At 31.3% G+C, this 23,863-nt stretch overlaps 2 protein-coding genes across 2 annotated transcripts; one reads left to right on the top strand and one right to left on the bottom strand.

The window, feature by feature from the left end:
- Positions 1 to 1,604: 1,604 nt before the first annotated feature.
- LOC119671919 lies at positions 1,605 to 5,454 on the bottom strand. Its single transcript, XM_038082798.1, has 6 exons — positions 4,432 to 5,454; positions 3,956 to 4,265; positions 3,133 to 3,172; positions 2,453 to 3,071; positions 2,048 to 2,396; positions 1,605 to 1,976 (listed from the first exon to the last, which is right to left on the bottom strand). The coding sequence occupies exons 1-6, from the start codon at positions 4,633 to 4,635 to the stop codon at positions 1,690 to 1,692; spliced, it is 1,809 nt and encodes a 602-aa protein (XP_037938726.1). The 5' UTR covers positions 4,636 to 5,454; the 3' UTR covers positions 1,605 to 1,689.
- A 734-nt stretch (positions 5,455 to 6,188) lies between these two features.
- On the top strand, positions 6,189 to 7,851 carry LOC119675857. The gene is made up of 2 exons (XM_038087079.1): positions 6,189 to 6,279; positions 6,345 to 7,851. The coding sequence occupies exons 1-2, from the start codon at positions 6,235 to 6,237 to the stop codon at positions 7,836 to 7,838; spliced, it is 1,539 nt and encodes a 512-aa protein (XP_037943007.1). The 5' UTR covers positions 6,189 to 6,234; the 3' UTR covers positions 7,839 to 7,851.
- The last annotated feature ends 16,012 nt before the right edge of the window (positions 7,852 to 23,863 follow it).

The following is a 23,863-nucleotide window of genomic DNA, read 5'->3' as shown; positions in this document are numbered from 1 at the left end:
ATATATGTATTATGCAATATGCATGTGCACATAATTAGATTTGTTACTGAAGGTGTTCTTCGTTATACCATAAAATGCAACAATCAACGACCAAAAATATCTTCTATGACAATCCTTGCCTACAAATGCATTATATGCAGATCAGGAGATATGCAAAATCTCCTAAAATAAAAGAACCGCTGGGAAATTTGTTTGGAAATGATACTGTACTATAAAGATACGATCTACGCAAAACTCGGCTGCTGTGTAAGGAACTAGACTTTCCAACATATACGTCTATAAAAATACCATTTGCATTGCAAACTGCCTGCAAGATTAAACTGTAATAATGCTTTCTATTGGTATAAGCCTCCATGCTGATTCTTTCAGCAAAGAAGATCGACATTGTTTGCTAAAACGCAGCTATTATCGGTTTATTGCATACTGTTTTTTTGATTGTCTTGCCGTTGGAGTAATTAATTTTTCGACTAATATTCCAATTAATTACGGTTTTTTAACATATAGGATAACACTTAACGCATCTATTTATGATGAAATAACTTTTTGTTAGTACATTTAACAATAAAGTGACACTTCCACGAACAAGTAAATATGCAGTAATTTACTTATTACGCTGTATTAAGCTGTAAAATATTGATTTTTTACTTATTACGCTGTAAAACATTGATTTTTAGCCGCTGTAAAACATTGATTTTTAGCCGCTGTGAATTGTCGAGATGACAATGTGACTTCATTTTAATTTTTTATTATGTTATTAATGATTGCTTAATTATCACAATAACTTTTTATATTTTGCTTTATGCATATCTTAAAAAATAGTTTTTATAAAGATTAGTATATGACTAAACACTTATTATAGTTATTTTAAATATGTGCAATAATATTGTGTTAGTACTAATCATTTTTCTCTATTGTCGGAAACATAATTAGAAAATATTTAAAATATGTTAAAAATTATATTTTTAGAACCTTTTATTGTAATAAGAAATTTTAATTGTAATTTAGATTATGATAAATCCAATGTAATTATTTTTGCTATCAAATCATAGCATTTCAGTTACAACACAGGGTTGTGTTTGAATCGGAATTGAATGTGTGTTAAGAAATAATGAAACAGACATATGTCATTTATATTAGAAATAATTGGATTATGTCAGACGTAATTGGTTTTTATATTAAATAAAGTTAAAAATAACAAACGCAAAATAAGTTTTGTTTATTATAATAAAGAAGTCAAATCATCGGCTTGAATACCTATCCAAACATTGTGATACTTTAATTTGAAAATAATTTATTCATTTTAAAAAGTAATGGCATTTGAACGAGCGAGAATAATAGTTCTTATTTAGACGTTATTTAAAAACTTGTATTAAATGCGACTCTTTTAAGGTTGGCAATCATTTTCCATTTATCTGGATATCTTTGATATGCTTAGTGAAGGTTAGATTGATTACAAAGTACACGTTATTCTTTTCGAGTGTATTATATCAATCAATAAGTTACTATTAAACATCTACAATATTATAAATAAATTTAAATTAAACAAGTTTGCGATACAATTTTTATAAATTTTATTTGCTTATGAAACTTTTTGTTACCGACTGACTAAATTAATTTCATATGTAATATTAAGAATCTTTTTAACATAAATATTGAATTTTTTTGCAAACCAAACAATACTAGAGGTTTTTAAAAGACAACAAAGAAAAGTAATACTGAAGAACTATAAAGCGTACCAGAAAAGCCTACGCTCGCTTGGAATGAGAAATGTTCCACAACCCAATGTGCAAGGGCGCCCCATAGAAGTATTAGGAAGGAATTTGTTAAATGTACTGGAAACCGAATCGCATTCCATTGCGCTCGCGACATACTCATTTGAAAAACTTCCTCTTGTAAAAAAAGAGTTACTGCCTGTCCAAACCCCAAAAGTACAGAGGAAACGCTGAGTAGCAGCTTTGAAGTAGAGAAACTTATAACTATATTAAAAACGAAGAAAGTAATAAATCTTTAAGAAAGTGAGTGTAATTTATAAAAATTTCGAACTCACATATAAGAGCTAATCCTTTGCAAATACAGCCTAATGTGTGCCACTGAATTTTTCGCTTATAAAGACTATTTCCGAATCGAGGTGTCATTAAGGAAAAGCACATCCATGGAAATGCTAGCAACGAAAACAAGAAAGGAATTTCGGCATTTTTCAGAGCATGATGGCTCACAGCTAGGCTTGGTAATACAGTTAAGCACATAACGTACGAAAATATGTCAGCCGATAGATAAAACGTAGTACTATAAAGTTTTGGAATAAGTAAAGCATGTTTCAATGGCGATACGATCTTGTCTATTAAATTGCTCAAGATGTGGGAAGTAACATTTCGAGAGAACTGTTGTAATTTCTCCTGTACAAATAGAAAATCGTTATATGTTTATTTTTTTCAAAAAGCCAAATAAATACCAAATTTCCAGCTTCAACCGTGTCCACATGATGCAGCCCATTTGAATTAGATTTATTCATGTTTTGAGATGCACCAACGCTCACACGTCCATAATTATCGATCGTTGCTGTGCTAGAACGAATAACTGAAACGTTTTCATCTTCTTCGGGAATAATTTCCATTATCTCCACGCCGTTTGGATTTACAAAGGTCACATAGTCGGTCGGTAATAAGTAGTCGTGCGTGTCCGCCGTTGCTGCCACTAATGCTGCTGCTGTATGATGATCTATTATTGGATTCTTCCAACTGCGTTGCAATTGCATTTCAATGCCATCCATTTGATCGGCGAAATTAGAAGAAAACCTTCCAAGTTGGTGGTGCAATGGGGTAAATGCGGTTTCTGCTTTTATTACCGAAATGCGCTTTGTAATGGCTCCTTCGTGGTGCCGTGTAATAATCAAGCTAATTGGTATTAAATTTACCAAGAGTGCTGACATGAGGACAATAGATTGTGCAGTACCATAAAGTGTTCGAAGACTGGTAAAAACAAACGATAAGAATAGTTGACAAAATGCCTCACCGCATAATTGAATTGTTTTACGCACGAATTTGTCTTCGCGTGGACGAACTGCTTCGAATCTGAAAGCATATTGATTTTTATCTTTATATTTAATAACTAATTTATCGAATAAAAAATTACATTACGTGTGTTTTCCAGATAAATAGGCTGGAACCAACGCCTATAAAAAGTTGATGTCATTAGTCGTATAAAATAATATAAATCATAATAAGTATGTGATTTATGTGTGCATATATTGTTCAGATTATATTAACCTCTATTTTTTTTACTATTGTTATTTCAGATATTCGCACTTTCAGACGTCATCTTCACTTGCTAACAATAGTTTAAAAAATAAAAGAGGTTAATCTAATGTTGATCTGAATAACATATTCTACATATATACCTATCATATAATGAATTATTTGTATATAGCTATTAGTCTCCGAATACAGTAGAGTACTATGTGTTTAATTGATTTTTTGCACCGTCTTTAGATAAATAAAAACCAATTAGTTTGTTTAGAGAATTCCAAATTATGGTTGTTGAAGACTTATTGATAATCCATAGGATTAGGACCTTTAACCTTAGCATTCTTTATTATTCCTTTCTCCATATTATACTTCATATATTACAAGTCACTCGTAGAGTAAAACTAAAATAAATTTTTACATAATAAAACTATGTGAAATTGATGCACTAAGCGTTACTATTCCATATTTTAAAACCCATTTTCCTTATATTATTTGGAAGGCATGCCACAAACATTACAATATTAAAACTGCAAGCAATTTTCTGACATGAAATGAACAAACTCAATCATTACTAATTTTAATCTAAACAAAAACATTTTGATGTGAATTCAACTATCTGAATTATTGTTGTTATTATTTTTATCAAAGTTTAGATTACTATTCACTCTCTGTCGTGTGTCTCTTCACTATCCATATCCATATATACTTACCAGCGAAAAAACCATAGAAAACGATTGCTATTGCTTGTGTTGTTGTTGTGACAGTAACCCATGCCGAGGAGAAGAAAAAGCCACTTATCATTAGCGAAACACAGGTGATTGCAGTCGCAAATAGGAATACGCGCCGATACTGGGAAGTTTCACGTGGACGACCACGATATTCCGTATCCAAATGGTCTAATATTGAACGGCACAGTTGACCGGTTGCTTGAAAAACTATCGCTGGCCAGATACGCAACACCAAATCTTTATCAGACTCCACAATGTTACCGTAGAGATAAGCAGGAGTAGACAAGAACGCCTCAAAGCAAAAACAAAAATAAAAATAATAAAGTTAAATAGTTGTCACTGATAAGCGGCGTGAGTGATAATAATACAGCGAGTTTTGAGAAAATTTGTCTATGAATTTGTTTATAGATGGAGTTAAAATACTTGGTATATATATATATTGGAGAATTACTATGTACATGTATAGCGAACCCACACAGCAAGTACTTTTGTTGAATGTGCTTTTTAATTACGCGTCTCCTTTGAACTCCGGCAGTTGCTACAGCCGCAGCTGATCGCGGAGTTCGACGGATACCACCCGGCGAAGGTATCAACGAGGTTTCCAACGGATTTCGAGGCATATTTGTTTCCCGATGTGTGTTATTAATAGAATGCAGTTCCATTTAAATAATATTGACTAACGTTAGTTTTTCTGGGGATCTGGATAAGACTAGAATGCGCTTTAAGTCTCAACGTATAATCTTTTTTATGTATTGCGTATTATGTATAAATTTATTTTTTTATGGTGATTCTAGTATTGAGCAATTAAAATCATCACATCACTAAAAATTTTTTGTTTGTGTTTGCTTGAGTAAGCAGATACAATTAAATTTATTTGTGCTCTGATAAGAACTTTTATCACAAGATTATGTCTACGAGATTAGCAAATATTCAGATAGGTAAAGACACCCACACACATCACTAAAACCTAAACGGACGGGTATTGACTACGAAAATGCATAAGTTGGAGCAATGCAGTATTTTTTATCCAAAAGTATTTTATGTGCACAAATGAATTGATCACAAATATCACAAATATCACAAATCCTTAAATGCGAATACGAATACGAGCCTGAAACCGGAAACATCGAAAATAATCCAAAATACAGAAACTTAGAGTGCAGTCTAATGTTGCTGAGCCCGCAGACTAGCAACTCATATGACTGCGCACATACAGGAAGTATTCCATTGATTGTGCTCTGGTTTCTGCGATTAACTGCTTTCGTTGTTCTGATAAAACCTCCCGTATATCGTCGTATCTCTTGACATACTGATATGAGTTGATTTACTTGCCATCTACTCAACCCGCCTAAATGATTGAGAAGTACAGAACTTAGAACGTTTATGTAGAGAAGAAAGTGAAGCGTCGTTATCTTGCTTGCTTTAGAGACATCGACCAACGACTTAGCACAGCCGTCAAAGTGAAAATGAATATTTTGCTTATGCCAATCTGATTATTTTTATCTAAAAGTTCAAATTTCAATAAAGTGACGCAATCTAAAAGTATGCAACACTTTTTGTGAATTGAGTCTTCTGTAAATCATTGAACCACACTGTTAACTCAAATTAAAAGACTGTGTAGAGCAGGATAGCATAGAAGTACAATACCTGACTGTATACTGTTTAATGAAAAAGAAATTTTAGAATGTACTCCTGCTTTAACGGAAAATACTAGTATCAATCATATCATTTTAGCATCCTCTTGCCATTATATGTTAAACGGCTTAACAATCTTGAGAGTTGAAAGCTCGCAAATCATTTATACGTTTAGAAATAATTAAAAATAAAGGAACGTCTCCGTATGTCTGCAAACGGAAATTGAATGCAAGATTTTTTGGAATACAAGTAATAACATAAAACCCGTAAGTGTAATTTCTAACTGATTTTCACGGATAGCTATTTCCCTTAGATTTTTAACTTCCATAAAGTGCAATATTTGTTCTTACCTCTATTGTATGCATCCGGTTTGATGCAGAGATTTCGGTCAAGGTTGTAAGATTTGTTTTGTATCACCGAAATGCACTCATAACGCAAGATAGTTGATAGCTGCAAGTGCGTATTTGCGAAGCGTCGAGATTAGGAAACTAGCGGTTACAATCAAGCCATAACTGTTGTTTTCTGTGTAAGTATTTATCTAAGATTACTAAAAGCAAATAGTATCTCACAGTTTATATAGCTTCGAAGTTGATGCGTAACGCAATAGTTAACAACGAATTTTCGAAATGAGAGATCAGAAAAGATGGATTTTAGCTGCGGTTTGCATTTTGGTAAGATTTTGAGAAAGAATTGCAAATTATAAATTAATTTCAGGATTTCGATATTATTTTTGCAGCAAATTACGAAATGCATCTCTGGAGACGGATCATCTGAAAGTGTTCACTTACTCACTGAAAATGTAGTGACAACTACAGAATACGTTGCAGATTTAAAAGTGATAAAGGACGAAATCGCTGCCAACTTTGAAGAGGTTGACTTTGTTAACTTAATGATTTCTTCAGGGGATGGAATGCCAGTTGTCATAGATGTCCCAAGAGGCACTGCAGTTGTAGAATTTGTAAAGGAAAACGATGTAGAGCAGAAAATAGCAGTTAATAAAGATATAGAAGAAAGTATTTTAAGTAGCAGCACAAAAAATTTTCAACTGGACACTAAGAAAATGATTGATATTAGTGATTCCAAAGCAGTATTCGTAACTGTTGAAGATGCTATAACGACCATTTCAACAGTTTCGCATGATGACTATAAATTAAAAACTTACACCGAAAATATATTCGATGAGAACAAAGTGAATATAAAATATGAAACAGAGACATTTACATCAATGAATCCAGAAAATTGCGAACAGGCTTGTTTAGATGGAACTATTACGGAATGTGAATGTCCAAAAAATATTATAACAAGTGAAAGCATAAGCAAAACAAGATCTACAGAGTGTGATAAAGAAGATACTGAGGATGAGAAAAGTTCCACTACAGAATCAGAACACATTACAACAACTATAACTACTGAACATGCTGACGTTGTGGAAGAGACCACTATTGAACCGGATCGAACTACAATAACTACAACTAGTAATGTGGTTGAAGCGCATGTCGGGCAAACTTGTTCTATTATTGGAAATACTCCACATGAGAGCGATTGTCATTCCTATTATTTATGCTCACTTAACCCACTGACGAATCGATTTGAGCTGGGATTAAAAAAGTGTCCATTAGGTACAGCATACAGTCTAGAACTCGATCGCTGTGCAAGAGACTTATCAGCTTGCAGTGATGACGATTTTAATTGTACGTTTTCCGGACCAATTCCTGAATTTCATAGAAATGATTCATATTATTTGTGCATACCGCATGTCACAGGTGTTGAAGGCTTTTACAAATTTCATATCATTTGTCCAGTTGGAATGGTTTATAATGAGTTTCTTGAAAAATGTTTCTATGACTTCAATAATCTGAATAACTTAGTTGGCATGGTTGATGAGAAAGCCAGTGATGAGGATGTGGTGAGCCATGAGTTAAAGGAGTATAAAATGATTGTAAAAACAGCACTCAAAACTCAAAAATTGAAAGCAAAAGTTGAAAAAAAATTGGAAAAGGAATTAGCGAAGAAAGCAAAAAAGGATGCTAAAGCAAAACTGAAAGCGAACAATGAAACTTTTGTTTGCACCGAAGAGGGACAGTTTGGTTCAAATTCAGATCCAGCAATGTATTTTATGTGCATCAGTAAAAAAGGACAGCTGTCGGCAATCCCTATGCTGTGTAATGTTGGTCAAGTATTCGTACCAAATGAAGGATCTTGCGTAGTGCCTGAAGTAGTGGGTTCCTAACCACTAGATACTTGTAACGATTTTACATTTACTAATAGAAGTTTAATAAAATCAAAAAAATATTCTTTATTTAATTATTTCATAGAAAAAAGTCATCGCCTCCAAGCGAAAACATCTACGATTTCGAGTCTGATAACAAAGTTTTGAGTCATTGCATTTTGTACGATAAAATAAAATAAAATAGTAGGTAAATAATTTTCTTATCGTGAACTAATTTACAATCTAATATTTTTGTTCCAATGTGAATCTTTGTTGGGTTTATTTTTGTCAAGGTTATTTTCGGAATATGTAATCCCAATCAGTATTTCACATTTTTATTATGTGAAGCCGAAACGTTGTTCAGAGAATATACTAAATTGTTCTCTTTTTGTTTAGATAAATTGAGTTTGTTTGTATTGTCTTAGGTATATTTATAAATTTTATGTGAGATAATAATAGGCTCATTTGCAGATTCACAGAAATTTATTTTATTGAGCTTTTCATTATTATTATTTTGTCAATTGTTGTAATTTTCTAAACTTTCTAAAATTGACTTAAAAAAATGACAAAAATGTTTAAAAATGTTGAAGCCAATGAATTTTACACATTTCTCAGGTTCTCAGTTGTATATATGGTACATATGTTATGCACCACAATATGTTCTCCTTTAATTAAACCTTCACGTTGATGCCTCAATAGTAGTGTATTCTGAAAAGCGACTTTTATGTCTTAACAATACTTTCTTCACGAGCATGGCAGAGGTAAGGCACATGGACTTTGTCCTGGGGATGTCCCCAGGTTGGTTCAACAAGTAAAATATACTAAAACAACTACGTTTAGTGTAAACTGCCGCCCTCTATGCTGTTTTAAGACATCACAATAGACAGTAGAAAACTCTAAATAAAGGTGTTTTTAGTTGTATCAGCATGCTTCGTCTTCACTCAACCTTATATCTTTTCGACAGACTGTGTTTATTGCATTTCATGACAGCAAAAGTTTAATCTCTCATGGTTGAATCTCAATCGAACCTGAAAATCTGTTTATTTTTTTTAATAATATAAATCAAAGATTTGAAATATATCGTCAGTTTCTGATAATAAGTGTTGCAAAATAAATTTTAATTTTTCTTTTTTGTAGAAATAATTGCGCAAATATTTATTGAAGTCTATCTTCTGCACATTAAGCCTTATGATATCGGCAATAAACAATAAATGCAATTGCATAACTTTAAAATATTAAATCAATTAGCCGTCCTAATATTAACGGGTCTCATCAGTCTAAATCACCTCAACTTACCATCGCATTTTTCGAAGATTAGTGAAAGCTGTATTAACCACGATTTTAACCGATTTTAAGTTTTGACGAAAAAATTTAGACCTCAAAAATCTTCAATGCACAAAATAAAAAAATTTATAAATAATTCAAAATTCCATGATGACAAATTTTATTGAAATGCAAAATTTTGAACTGAAGCCGCCAAAAAGGGACTGCAGTTGTGAGTGCCTCTGATACGCAGTCCGGACACGTCTCATTTAATGCAGATATCTTTAGCTCAACTTAAAGTATCTCAAAATCACAAAAAATGATATCGGTTCGTTTTTTGCATTTCAATTGTTGATATTACGTTACGCAGTGCTTAATTTACGGGACGTGAGAGCCATTTCCGAATCTGGCCCGTAATAGCCAAAGACCGAACGACGTCAACTGACTTCAACGCAACAAACAATTTTAATTTAATTCAATTTTAAGCTGTAAGATTGATAACATTTCAAAAATAGTTAAAAACGTAAAAACGTAGTAACACTTTCATTTGACAACAATACAACAATACAACAACACAGAAAGACAAAAAGACAACAACAAATTCGAAATGCAAAACAATCATGACCTTTTGTTAATTTCTTTAAATGTTTCATGTTTTAATTTTTTGTCGTTTCTTGATGTCATCTGTGGTAATTTGCGATGAATTGTCTTACAGCTCAAAACAACAAATGTAATGACATTAAATTTGTGTTTAACAACAAATTCAGAAGAGGCAAGTGCTCCCCTCATTACAATTCCGAGTTCGAACGCAGTGCCTCTGTGGCAGTTGCTGTGATTTCTTACGTAACTCTTTTTAAATTTTTTCACTTTTCGAAAATCCGATGTCAAGACACGTGTCTGTGTTTATCTTCAAAAGCAATCTCAAACACGAAAGGTATAAGATGTATATACTTTGGAAATATGTATCCTTCGATCACAAAGTCACCTCCGCACTGCAGTGCATATGAATCTCATTTCAAAAATCGAAATCATATCTGACTTATTACCCCTGCGGTATCAATAACCATATGTCAATTAGGTTGGTTAACTACTAAACCAATATAATTGATAGTCGGGCAGTAATGGAAGCTCTCTCTACTACCCATCAGGTTACAACAAGACTAAAGCCAAAGTCTTTTAATATCTTTGACTCATAAACTCATTTATGAGTTTATCAGATCCTATGGATTGAAGATGTAAAATTGCATGACAGGAAAGGAGCAAGTTTTCTGCTTATAGGTAATCATTCTGTGGCTTGGAAGGTATAATTGCTACTTATTTAATCGGGAAGAAGAGGAGAAGTAACGATTCTGTGATAATTTGCCAGACTTATCAAAATCGAAACTGCTTATAAGAATTTAATCTAAAACGATTTAAATTTATATGCAACTTGGTAAAAAGAACTTAAAAGTTATTTGAAAAATTCTGATTGGAAACTAGGAACTCTAATGTCACTTGTAGGTGTTGTAGAAATGAGAATGATATCTAAAATAATGTACTTCGTCCATTACCGATGCATACACGACAAATATTTAATTGGGATTCTCATATCTTATAACAAAATAAGACCCGGTAAATACAATTATTTATGAAGTAAATCACTCTTGAACAAATACTCCAAATCTATGAAGAAGGCGCAATAGATTTCTTGGGCACAATGCAAAATTTGGAGGAACTTATTAATAGTAATAATAATAACCAAATCCATTGGCCCATATATTGAGCATTACTCAAAAAATGTAACATATACCAATACAATTTGTTTAATCTGTTTAATTTACATGTTTTCCAAAATTTCCATATAAGGTACATACTTTAGTTGCTAAAATGCCCAAGTTATATAAGAGAGTTTAAAGAATTATGTGGGCTCCGGAACCGTAGACGTGCTACTCTACATATGGGGTCAACAACTTCTAGTGCAGTCTGCTCTTAACGCTGCTAAGAGATCAAGTCTCGAATCCATATGTGTGAGCTGCTTACAACGTATACTTGAATGTTTTGTTAAAATTTCTGCATTAAAGAAGTATACTATATATATATCTGCTGTTATAATTCATCCTCTTGTTACTTTCCATTGAAGATGTAAAATGATTTGATAAGAATTCGGTAGTTGTGTCTTGCTTTGTTTCACTGTTAATATCAACCTCTGTAATTGTGCCAGTTTAATAGGAATGAATTCTATATGAGTTTGTATAATATAGGATCTGATGAGTTATCGATTTGACTGAAGTAAAACTTCAGTATTGGGCAATGAGTTTTTGAAGCGCGAATATCGTATTCAGCTATCTCTTCTTACATAAGATTTTACAGAAGATTTTTTATAGAAATCACTCAACAATGTGTTAAACCTTTAATTATTGGACACAGAAACGTCAATTTTATGTATGGACCATAGAAATACTCAGTTGCAGCAGTAGTAACAGGTTGTCTTTTTAGTTGAAGATACTTTTTGGACCGATGATCAGGTTTCTCTTTAAGTTCCTTCAGTATCATCACTAGGCTAAAATATTGACGGTTTTAACTTTATTAATTCGTGGTGTGGTTTAGGATGCGGCGATTTTGTCAGATGATACCCTGACAACATTACAGCTTTCACCTTTACAGGTTTTCGATGCTACAAGTTCAATGACTGATGATCCGTGACTATATATGTTCTCATGCAAACTATCTGTAGAAATTCCCAAGATCTTGGACCGTGGTTGATTTGTCGATAATATACAGCGTATTTGTTGTCAGGGGGGTCGGTTGTCGGTGTTTGTGACTTTACCATCTAAAAAGTATGTACGTGTTGTTTATCTGTAAGAGTACCATCCATATTCCAATAAAAATAATTAAAATTTTTTGAATTCTGAATGAATAATGAATAATCTACTGCTAAGTGCTATATTCAATTATTTTCATCATCGTCTTTGGTTCAAATATTAATCAAGCTACAACAGGAAATTCGCGTCGTGGGCATTTTTAGTTTGCCGTAACGCGTTCTGGATATTTATTTCACGAAATACGGTTTTTGGTTTTTGATTTTACCTTAGGTTTTTATTAAAAATGTTAAAAAATTGTTATCATTTTTATTTAAATACTCCTACTTTAATTGTTTTGCTTTCAGTCATCGAAAACTCAAGTTTTTTACTAATAATTTTGTTTGGGCATAAAGACACAAACAAACAAACAAACGCTGAGAAGAAGTGAATTCAGTTTGCTACTCTCTTACCTGTTTGGAGTTTAGTGGTTTTTACCTGTGCCAGCCAAGAAGGAAAGATCAGTTAAGATGCGACTTCGCGCGTGTGCAGTTTGAACGTCAATAGTTTGCGGTCAAAATTGCTAAAAATGAGTTTGCAATCAGAAAAATAAAATCGTTCTTTCAATATTTTTATTTTAAATAACAATTTTTCAGATCATTTTGACGAGATTATGATTTGAGTTTAAAAATTTCTGTGTAATTTATTGAAAAAAAAAAATTAAAGTGCAAATAAAAAATTGTAAAAATTCATTTCAATTATAAAGTGAATCTACAAAAAAGAAAATAAATTTAAATCAAATATAAATCAAACAAAAATTATTTTTATCTCAACTCAACTCCAAGCGATAATTTTATTCACAACTGAAAGGATATTTAGCTACAAAGGATAATTACCAAAAAAAGCTCGAACTGAGTTTTATTTAAAATACGAGTTTCAGAATTTTCTTTAATTGGCTTATGACTGTACAGAACAATGGTAAGAAAAGGCTAGAAAAAATATACATTTTCAGAATATCTTTCTCGGTGTCTGTGATTGATTATTCCTACGACTGTAATATGTACTCTTTGAGCTCTATCTGCCTGAAGTATCTCACTTCCTTCTCAACCATTTCATTAAATGGATGCGTTGGTGTCTAAAAGACCATTTACAGGTTACACTACTGCATATAAAACCTTTTAGTTTTTCTAATTGTTGAGCCTTTACTGTACACAAAATCTATTCTCATATATTTGAGCATATATCCGCTGTAATTGTTCTTTTGTTTTAGTTACATTTCCCTGAAAAGTCATAAAGTTGCTGAAAAGCAAAAAAAAGTAGTCAAACTCAGGTAGAGATGTACGGCACATCGCTGTTATTGTTTTCCGATGCTCTTGGAATGTGATGGGAATAAAAAATTCATTTGCTTTGTAATTAACATTGAAATTGTTTTTTAAAATCCATTTAGAAGCCAATTTGGTTAGTAAAAGTAATTAAATCTATCTGAAAGTAAATTAAAATATAACTGTATACTTTTAACTTCCTTCTCTTAAGAAATGAAGAATTTAAAGATCTTTGTTCATATAGATCTGATAGAACTTGGAATTTAAGCTATAATACTTAAAAATTTTAATAGCTTTACATATCTTACATTTAAGGTTTTAGGTTCGTTATTATAACTGTTAGATAACTGTTAGAGAAATAATCACTTAGAGAACATAACGTTGTTACTTCAATAACAATTGAATGTAATTAAAATTGTACGAATCCTTAATAAATAAATATTATATTATTTTGTGATATATGTTATGTTATACGACATTAAATTTGATTAAGTATTTACGTTTATAGAAAATTATTTATTATAGTGATATCATATTTTTTATTCCTAAAATAATAGATATGTAAATTATTGTAGTATATATATATATTTTCAACCATTACACATTCTTCTTTATACTTCTATAATTTGTTATTTTACAATTGGTAATAATTTTTGGATTGAAAACAACTTTTATTTCTCTAATAGAAAATTTAGTAGCATTCCTGATCATTTAAGGATTAATAGTATTCATATTTCACTTAAGAAAATAATGAGAAGATATTTTTCAATGATATAAATTTGTAATACAGATTTTTATAGAATGAGAAAGCAATTTTCTTTAATGTTTTGGATAAATTCAAAATAAGTGTATTCAAATTTATGCCAATTTAAGAAATGAGCACACATTCCACTTCGTAGAATTCCTTCTAATGACAGAATTTTCACATAATAGTAAAAGGGGTTAATACAGCAAAGGTGCTTTCATATGATCAGTCAATTGTAGGTAGGATCTACACTCAGATATTACTTGCAAACAAATTAACAATTATATGTATGGATTAAGTCTATTTGCTTCTTAATCAATAATAGTTTGTATGACATTCTAAAAATCTCAACAAAGTTTTATTCTTACATTAATTTTAACTAAGCAGCTTAACAAACATTCGAAAGATTTTCAAATATCTTCTTCGTTCTTGGCTTTACAGTCTTTATTATAATTATTCTAGGTCCCTTGTACTTGGCCGACATATTGACAATTTTTTGCTTTTTCTTGCTGACTTCCAACTCTTTGAATCCTTGTTCACTCCGTTTATTCGTTGCCTGCTTGGTTTTCGTCGCCCTCTGTTAATTGTTAAGTTGTTGGTGAAAGTATTGCTCTATAATCTGTGTTTTGACATCTATATAATATAATTATTATTATTATGACATGATCTCAATTTACAAAATAAATCTTGAACTTAATCTATTCACAAATAGTTCGTACAAATTCTTTAAAATTCTTTCCAAATTCTTAAATGGGCTAATATATATATATATATATATATATATATATATATATATATATATATATATATATAATATATAATATATATATATATATATATATATATATAATATGAGTAGTCCAAATTATTAAACATATGCTCATCATGTATTAAAATGGTTTTAAGTTTAATAACAGTTTGGGATTTTATAATAAACATTTTTAAAATCTGGAATTTATACATGAAGGCTTGCTATGAAAAACATTATCTCAAGATTTACATAATAAAAGATAAAATAGGTTTAAGTAATTTTATTTAAAGCCTCTTTCCCTTTTTAAATTACCAAAGGATATTGGCAATACTCTTTTTAGTACTATTTTTCAAAGATTTTTTCCATTTTTCATCTTCCATAAATTCAAGTTAAAAAGTTATTTTTTAATGTTTAAAAAATTTTAATAATTATTCTTTTTCTCTCCATTCTTCAATATCTCAAATATATAAGAAACTACTAGTAAAGAATACTAAACAACTGTAATCAAAATTCTATATATTTATTATTTTATTGTCTATTAACTTGTCAAGAGAGTATCTTTTATCAGTAGAACAGGACTGAAGTTGATTAGGGGCTACCTACTATTATCTTAAGAACACTAAACTATATGATTGGTTAGAATCCCGGCTCTATTTGACTTTTACCATGTTTAAGCAAACAGAATATCTTCTTTTTATTTTGGTACTTGGTTGCAACAAAAAAGTCCTGTACTTTTATCTATTAGAACCTAACTGCTTAATAATGAAGTTTATGTGGCGAACATAAGAAAACCAATTATCTTCTTAGTTTTTGTAAAGTACTCGTAAAATACATTAACTACTTTAAGATTATTCAAAAAGTTAGCATTGCAAACAATATTCACAAATTATTGACACCAGCAGATCGTAATGATATTTAGCTGCTGATGCAAGAAACCAGATTTGAATACATTTGATGTGCTCACCAGACTAGATAATTGAATATAAAAAAAAAAAATTATTAAAATTCGCGATCGATTATATATGTTAGTTACTTTTATTTCTAAATTTATTTATAGATTTGGCCTTTAATGTAGGTTTTGCTTCAAAGTGTGAAATATACCCTTTTTACATGTCATGACCCGCAATAGGTTCTAAGTAATAGAACCACATTGCTTCAGAAATCAAGCCAATTTAATAATAAAGATTAAATGTTATAATGAAATAGATAAAAATTATAATGAAATATATTAAGTAAACCAATTTAATTTACTTAAATAATAAATAATGTATACGAAATGAATTAAGCAATTGCCTTTCTATCTTCAGTATTTGACCATAAATTTACACATCCTTGAAGCAAATTTTGGCAAAAGTTTAAAAATTTTGCGTGCAGTAAATTTAATATATCAAGTAAATTTTGCTTAAATAATTGTTAAAAACAAATATGTTTGAGATACTTTCATTTGTTATATCACAATTTAACGCAATGGAATAGCAGTAATGAATGGATAAGACCATAACTTGCGAGCGTAGTGCATATCAATTTTAGACACAAAAAATCGTAAATTCGTTATATCCGAAGCGCAATAGCTACACATTATGCATAACAAATTTTTCAAAAGATACAATAATTTCAATAATAAAGCAAAAATATTGCGAGAAAAGTATGTACTTCGGAATTGAAAATTTTTCGGTCACTGATTGCAGAAGACCAGAAACTGTCCAAAATTCAGTGCACAAAAACAAAGGTCACCAGACTGACAACACGTCGCATATAGAGGTGTAAATGTGCTCACATATGAATATGACCCATATGAAAACACAAATCATTGGGAAGCTCTTGACTTCTCTCACATTAGCCCAATGGGATTGAATTGGTGAACCTCTGAAGCATGCGTTTGCTTATGAAGATTTGGAACTTTTGTAATAATGGACAAGACACTGTTTGCGAGCTGTTAACTGATTAAGTAAAAATTTTACAGTTTTTGTAAATGCGAACAACGCTGCTTATTGTATCTGTCAGATATGTGAATACTGTTAGATAAGCAATTGCAATAGTAGCAAAGTTAAATGGTTTATGAATCAATCGCAATTGAAGTCTCTTCACACTCATGTCTTTGTTTTTGTTTTAGATAATATTTCTAACATTTAGTTAACTTGTAAAAGATAGAAATATTTTAGGTTGCCAAAATTGAAGTGACGAAATGCGAGTAAGTTACATATACTCGCAGTGACAATCGAAGCGCATAAACTAATTTTTGACTGGCTTCTCGTATTACGCAAAGTCATTGACTGTTTAATGTCAACAATTATGCAACGCATTGCGATTACTAGTGTTGCACTTTAATTAGCAGCGCGCAAATCCAACAAAAACGTACCACAAATATTTTAGTTACAATCTAAATGCATATAACATATAACTGCGTCGAGACAGCCGGGAGCAGACTACATTGTTTGGTGTGTGCCAAGATGCGTGCTGAGCGACATCTGCAGTCAGTTGTTAAATTAATGGGGAAACTGTCAATTTTACTAAATGTGCTATATAGTATGATGAACAACAAGGTGCAAGTAGCTTCATTGAGAAATTTATCAATCTCAGAAACTCAATACTAAATCCAATAATAAGAATTGCTGCGATCACCGCTACTGGCAACGTCTGCACTGAGCTTTGTATGAGTGTTCTTCATAAAAGTCAATTACAAAACACTTCAAATCTTTTCAAATGTTCCAATTTCCAGCCCCACTACGTCGTTGGCACCAATATTTTGCTTAGCGAAGAACTTTAGAATGAGGTCAGTCATTGGTATTGTATTGTTTATCTTAACTAATTTATTTACAATATATTTTAGAATCGTTGCTTGTGTATCTTAAATAAGAAAAAACTAAAAACAAATAAAATATATTTTGTTAGTTTATTTAGAATAAAGATATAATGATTATTTTTAACTTACATATGGATATTTTTAAAATAATCAAATGTGTGTGATTTTGTTTGTTTATCAGGCAAATGAAGACTTAATGGGTCATTTTGAAGTTTTTCACTTAATTTACAATTTATGTAAATTTTATGCATTCAAAAGTGGAGTGAATATGATATCTGATGGCTAGATATCATATAAACCTTTTAACTCTCAATATAAGTTCTAACATATTAACGTATTTATATTGTACTCCTCGTATAACTTTTATCAAAATAACAATAACTTACAACAGTAACACCATAAATGAACAACAGTGTTAGCTAACAGCACCAAACGAGCTGACAGCACCAAACGAGCTAACAGTACCAGCACCAGATATGCTAAAGTAGTTAAGATGCTAAAATGGTGAAATATGAAAGAGTCTTATATTTAAAGCTTAAAACTCTAAAAATTATGGCTAATCTTTGGCTTTTGGGTAATATTTGCTTTTTAACTTTTACTATGTGAAGTTAAGTTGGACTTGTTTTGTTACTAATAATGGTAAACATTGGTTAGCAGTAGTTCATAATGGGAGAACATCATATGTGACTGTTAGAATATAGTTTATCTATTATTACAATAATTATTATAATATTATTATAATAAGTCCTGTCTTTAATTTGGTCATATGAACTTATTGACAAATCAAACATATTTTATTGAGTTAATAGTGCTCAAGCCCTACCAATTACTAAAAAAAGAAATACCTTATCAGATCAACTTTTTGTCTGAAGAGAATCAGCTAGTTAAATAATAAATGTTAAATTATTTTTTTTAATATTTTATTCTAACAGTTTCTACAGAAGTCTATTCTGGGGAATTTACGCTAGTGGCTTATATATCTATTGAAGTGTGGGATGTAATGATTAAATATTTTTTAAAACAGAATAACTTTGGCTTATGAAGGATTTATTTTATCTGGCAGTCGTTATCTGTCTTTGCATTTGTTTTTTATATGATAAATCGCTTAAAGCACAATAATTGGACACCCATTTCTAAGATAATTATAATATTCGAAAATGTACTGCCATATCTGGTCAGGAATTTAAATCAGATGAGCGTTGTTGATTGTTACCCCCAAGCGACTGTTGAAAACCGAAACATAAATGGATTACAAAAAAAAAAGCAAAAACAAACACAAAAGGAGTGACCAGCGCTTTATCGTTTGAAAAACCCAGTAACTTCTGACGGCTGCTACTAGTATCTTATATAGGGTTCTTTGCACCACGTATACAATTAAACAGGTCTTAATCTTATATCTGTGAATAATTCGATTGCTGTTTCAATGGTAATGTCGTCTTACATCGATGTTCTATACTTCTATACTCCACATAGAACTCAGCTCTGTTACCGGTTTAATATGAATAATCTATTAAATAAAAACTAAGCTCTGCAATTTTCAATTTTTTGCAATGACTAAAATCGAGCAAATGTCGCAACTGCATAATTACTTAATTGGTTTGGTTAATTTAGGTTTGGTCCACTATTTCATTTTAAAGGTAAATTCGAAACGAAAAAAAATTTATATAATAAATTTGGTGTGTAATCACATCACTGTCTGCCTGTAGAAAGCAGATTGAAAGCTCACTTTAATAACCGCCTAGCCGCCCATATTTGCGCGCTCTTAATTAGCCGAACGGCCGCATAATTGCGCTACACTTGACCGGCAAATATGAAAATTTGACCTAAGAAGAAGCAAAAAACTTTTACTTTCTTTGCACAAGTTTTCAACACGCAAGTTCAAAAAATACTAATACGCAGGGTTCCCAGGGCAATAGACTCCGTGTTGTTGTTGTTATTATTATTATTGTTGTTGTTGTTGCAGAGGCAATGTAAGTCGAAGTGGCGACATAAGTGAAGCAACAAGAAAATCCAAACAAATAAAGCAGTAAATGTGCGAATTCAAATGAAAATGAAACAAAGTAAATAGAAAAGAAAATCAACAAAAAAGCCGCAAGTTAGCGAGTTCAAAAAGGTGACTGCCGTTGGACGACAGTAGAGTACAAAAGGAAGGGGCGGAAGATTGTTATTGTTGCCATAGAAAAGCAAAAAAGAAGGCTCCGATATTTAAATGAGGCGCGTGTGAAAAGCGCATAATTTGAACGCGGACGAAGTTTTCACTTTTATGCTTCTTCTTGGTTGTAGGAGACACTTAGGCCGCTAGTTTTAGGCCGCGAACAGTGGCACGAACGGTTAAAATCTGTTGGCATGCGACATCCAGCAGAGCAGAGTGGCATTGCAACAATTACAACACTTCAATGGAGGCAACAACTGCTACAAGTCCAACACCAGTTGTGATTAGGTTACCAATGCTGTTGAGATGTTGCAGTCTTTAGCAGTCTTCAGCATGCAAGATCTGTGTAGAGAGTACGATGTGACCATGTGTGTGGGAAGGGATTTGATTCAATTGCGCTATAAACTCATTGTCACGGCAAAGGAAAAAATTTCAATTTATACAAAAAATGTGTGTTAAAAAACAAGAATAAGAAATGCCAGCCACAGAGACTCTTGTCAACTTCGGCGCTAATTGCTTTCCTACAACTTTAATTATGATGTCTTATTCGTAATATGTGATTTGACGTCAAATATGATAAAAATAGTACGATCACGAAAACCATCGTTTCATAAAGGTATTTCAAATAACATTCATAAACTGCAGAAGCTAGTAACTATATATGACAATTAGCGAGAAATATTGGTCACGAACGGAAATGCTACTCATTTTTCCAAGATTGCTGCTTCGATCTTCCTTATCAACAATTATTTGGAAAAATGTAGACCTATTATAACACTTAGAGCAGCTATCTCCAAACGAATAATATGTCGTGGGAATTGAGTAATTCATTACAAGAAATTTAATCCTTCTCATATAAGAAACTGATCATAACTTTGTGGTTTTACTTTTTCATGATACCATTTTTCTTACTATACACAGTTTGTTGACTATCAATAAAATCTTCCTGTTATGCTTTGGTATGATTCACATATTCCTCAAAATAAATCCGTCGCAAGAGATTTGCATATACGTAAAAACTTCGCAACTTCTTTTCATCGCGATATTTGCCACATTAATTTTGTGTTGCATCTGCGTATTGCATCGAGCTAAGCTCATCCCTTTGATTTGTAACTATAATTGCTTTTATCCACGATTACGTAGAAACGCAGTCAAGACGTGTCATTAATAACAAAAAAGCTGTTAATTACCATCTGCAAAGCATCGACGATGCAACAAAATGCAACGAGAAGCAACGTCAATCGACGCAATCGAAGCGGCTTCGATTGATTACTTTTCCGCATACTTTGATTACTTAATTTCTCTAATTATGTATAATTTTCAAATATTTTTTATACAAACTGAAATTATTTCATAAAAGTCTAATGAAAATGTTTATTGTAAATGTATTACAGCACAATATGTTATATGAGTTGCAATTCAGCTGGATAATTTTTTCCCAGTTCATGTCCACATAAGCATAGAACAAGAGTAGTGTGAAGTATTGATGTTAAACATTATATAGCAACTAGAAGTGTTTATTATTAGCGCCTTCGCCCACTGAAGTTTTAGTTTTATATATCACACAATCATTTTTTTCAATTACATTCAACTATGTCAGTTCCATTTATGATATGTAAAGAAAATTTGAGCAATGTAGTGGATTTTGTGATTTAATTAATTATTCTGTTCTTAAAAGCACTCAGTAATTCAGTAGAATTATTTTTTCAATAACAGTCTCATATATAAGACCATTGTAAACAACCAATCGCAAACGACTAAAATATTAAGTCTAATATCACGAGGTTCAGAGCGTACAGCTTCGGCTGTCCTGACCAATAAAAGTTGACCTCATTATTGGAAGTATCGTGGTGACTGTAGTTACAATCTAAAGTTATGCGAGTCGAATGACTTCCATTCGATGCGGAGTTGTATTTTACAACTGGGTGATCTAAAGATTAGCAGAAGTGCTCGTACGCTCACAAGGAAGAAACTATATCCAATAGTATACATTCAATTGGTACCGGCGATATATCTTGGCATTCCAATGGAGGCATTTATGGGAGCAATATACAGATACGTGTGTGAAAAAGGACAGTGGTATTAAGCCTTAACGGCATGTAATCACGTTAAAGAACTATACTTAAAGACGTATGGTTATTATCTTTAACACAATAGCAGACATTATTTAGCAGTCTTAATACTCTTGGCATATGTTTACGCGACTAAGCAAGGAGTAGTGTTAATTTACAGATGTCTATTACTAAAAGTCATTATTTGATGGTGTAAAAGTGTAATAACACTTTAATTCTGTACTCTAGAGATAAGGAATCAACTTCAAAGATATTTTTACTTGGAAGATTTCATTGAACTTGATTAAACCTTTGAAATTCAACATTAAAATCGGAAGGGAATACTTTTACTTTTATACTGGTAGATCGTAATTATAATTAGGATTTTGTTTAATATTGTAATAAAAACATATTTGCAAAACTTAAGCATAAAGTACAATGGAAAACACTTGAAAATTTTTTAATTTTATCTTGACATGTAACTCATATAAATATTGTCTTACTAAAGCAGAAATATGATTTTGCTTTTATTAAAATCTTTTCACTTTCCTTGATAGAAAACGACATTAAAAGATATTTTGTGGTTGGTGGATACGATGTACGAACGGCACTTGCATAGATACTCAACTATAAGCTGTGCTGAAAATTATAAAATTTTGCATTATTATTCCCACAATAAAGATGAGGAGTAAATAATGCAATTTCCCCGCCGACATCACGTGCAGTTCAGTACAAAACCTTTGTATCTGCGCATATGTAAGGCGCATTTTGTGATTATGAATTTATCATAGCGCGTATTTCTTGTAGAAATTTTGCAGCACCAATAAAATGATTGTATATAGCAAAATATATATTTATATAAACAATTTAATTTTTTACAATATATATAGGAAATATATTGCAAACTTTTTGTAAAATACACTAAAGCTTAGGAACCACTTCGCGGAAATATACCATGAATTATTTTTATATCTTTCTACATTAAAATATAGAAGACCTCTATATTCACTTATATTTTTTATTAAATTGATTAAATGGAGATTATATAATTTTACCAGACCATAACTAAAAATTTCAACCGAAATCTTTAGCTAACCGTATATAGCATAATATAAAATATAGCACAATATAAAATGTTGTTTAAAATGATTGTTTTTATTAAAATTTTTTAAATATTTTTTTTAGTATTTTTGTCTTTACCTTATCAAATAGCTGTGACTCCATAATTGGAATCGTGCTGAATATACACATTGAATTGAATATATATAAATATATTCGTTTATTTCAGCATAAAAGTACAGAAGATATCGACATAAGTTTCATTTCAAACATTCCCCATCTCTTAATAAGTGATATATTTTCATTCATTTATACGCCTCGATATACTATTAAAAGAATTGAGGGTATCGAGGGGTGTCAAGAGATTTAGTTTGGTTTACAATATTCCCCATGTCTCACACAGTTATTTAACTAAAATCAACAGTAATCTATTATGTTCTTAAACTACTGGACTACTATCTCGAATAAGACAAAATAAATTTTATCGCTTCATTTACTGTGAGCAAATTTAAAAAGTGAACGTTTTTACTCAAACTATTTAAAGTATCTCAAAAGAAATCAACTGTGAAATGAAAAAGAACCTCCATATATAAATGTGGATTAAACACGGCATTGAACCAGCATTGGTAGTAGCAAATCCCTTCGATTTAATGCCACTTTAAACGAGCTTCTACATTTGCACATCTCTTCGAACAGGTAATTTTGCTTAGTTTGTTACTATTGTTGTTGTTGTTGTTGTTGTTGTGGCTGCTTTAAGTTTTCAATGTTGTGAATTTCAAGGAGAATTTCACTTTCTTCTGCAAAGACGAAGATCATGCAATGTCAACTTTACACGATTTCGATCCAGTCTCGTCGTCAATGGAGCAGCTTTGTGTCTGCCGCAGATGTAGGCGGCAATTCGTCGTCAGTCCATTTGTGCTCTGGCTGTACTCGCGTTTGTTTTTACTTTCTTTGAAGTTGAGTTTCTCATTAGGTTTCTGTGAAGAAATTATATTGTGAAGAAATTGTATATACCCGAACTCGTACAGAGAAATGTTTATGTGAACAATTAATTCACAAGTTTATGGGTAGCTCACAGCGCAAATTGAATTATTTTAATTTGTTGTAGGTATTTGGGACAATG

This window comes from Teleopsis dalmanni, chromosome 1 (genome assembly GCF_002237135.1).
Source record: "Teleopsis dalmanni isolate 2A chromosome 1, ASM223713v2, whole genome shotgun sequence".
Taxonomy (NCBI): domain Eukaryota; kingdom Metazoa; phylum Arthropoda; class Insecta; order Diptera; family Diopsidae; genus Teleopsis; species Teleopsis dalmanni.
The sequence above is the reverse complement of the archived record's forward strand: the minus strand, read 5'-3'. Positions and strand labels throughout refer to the sequence as shown.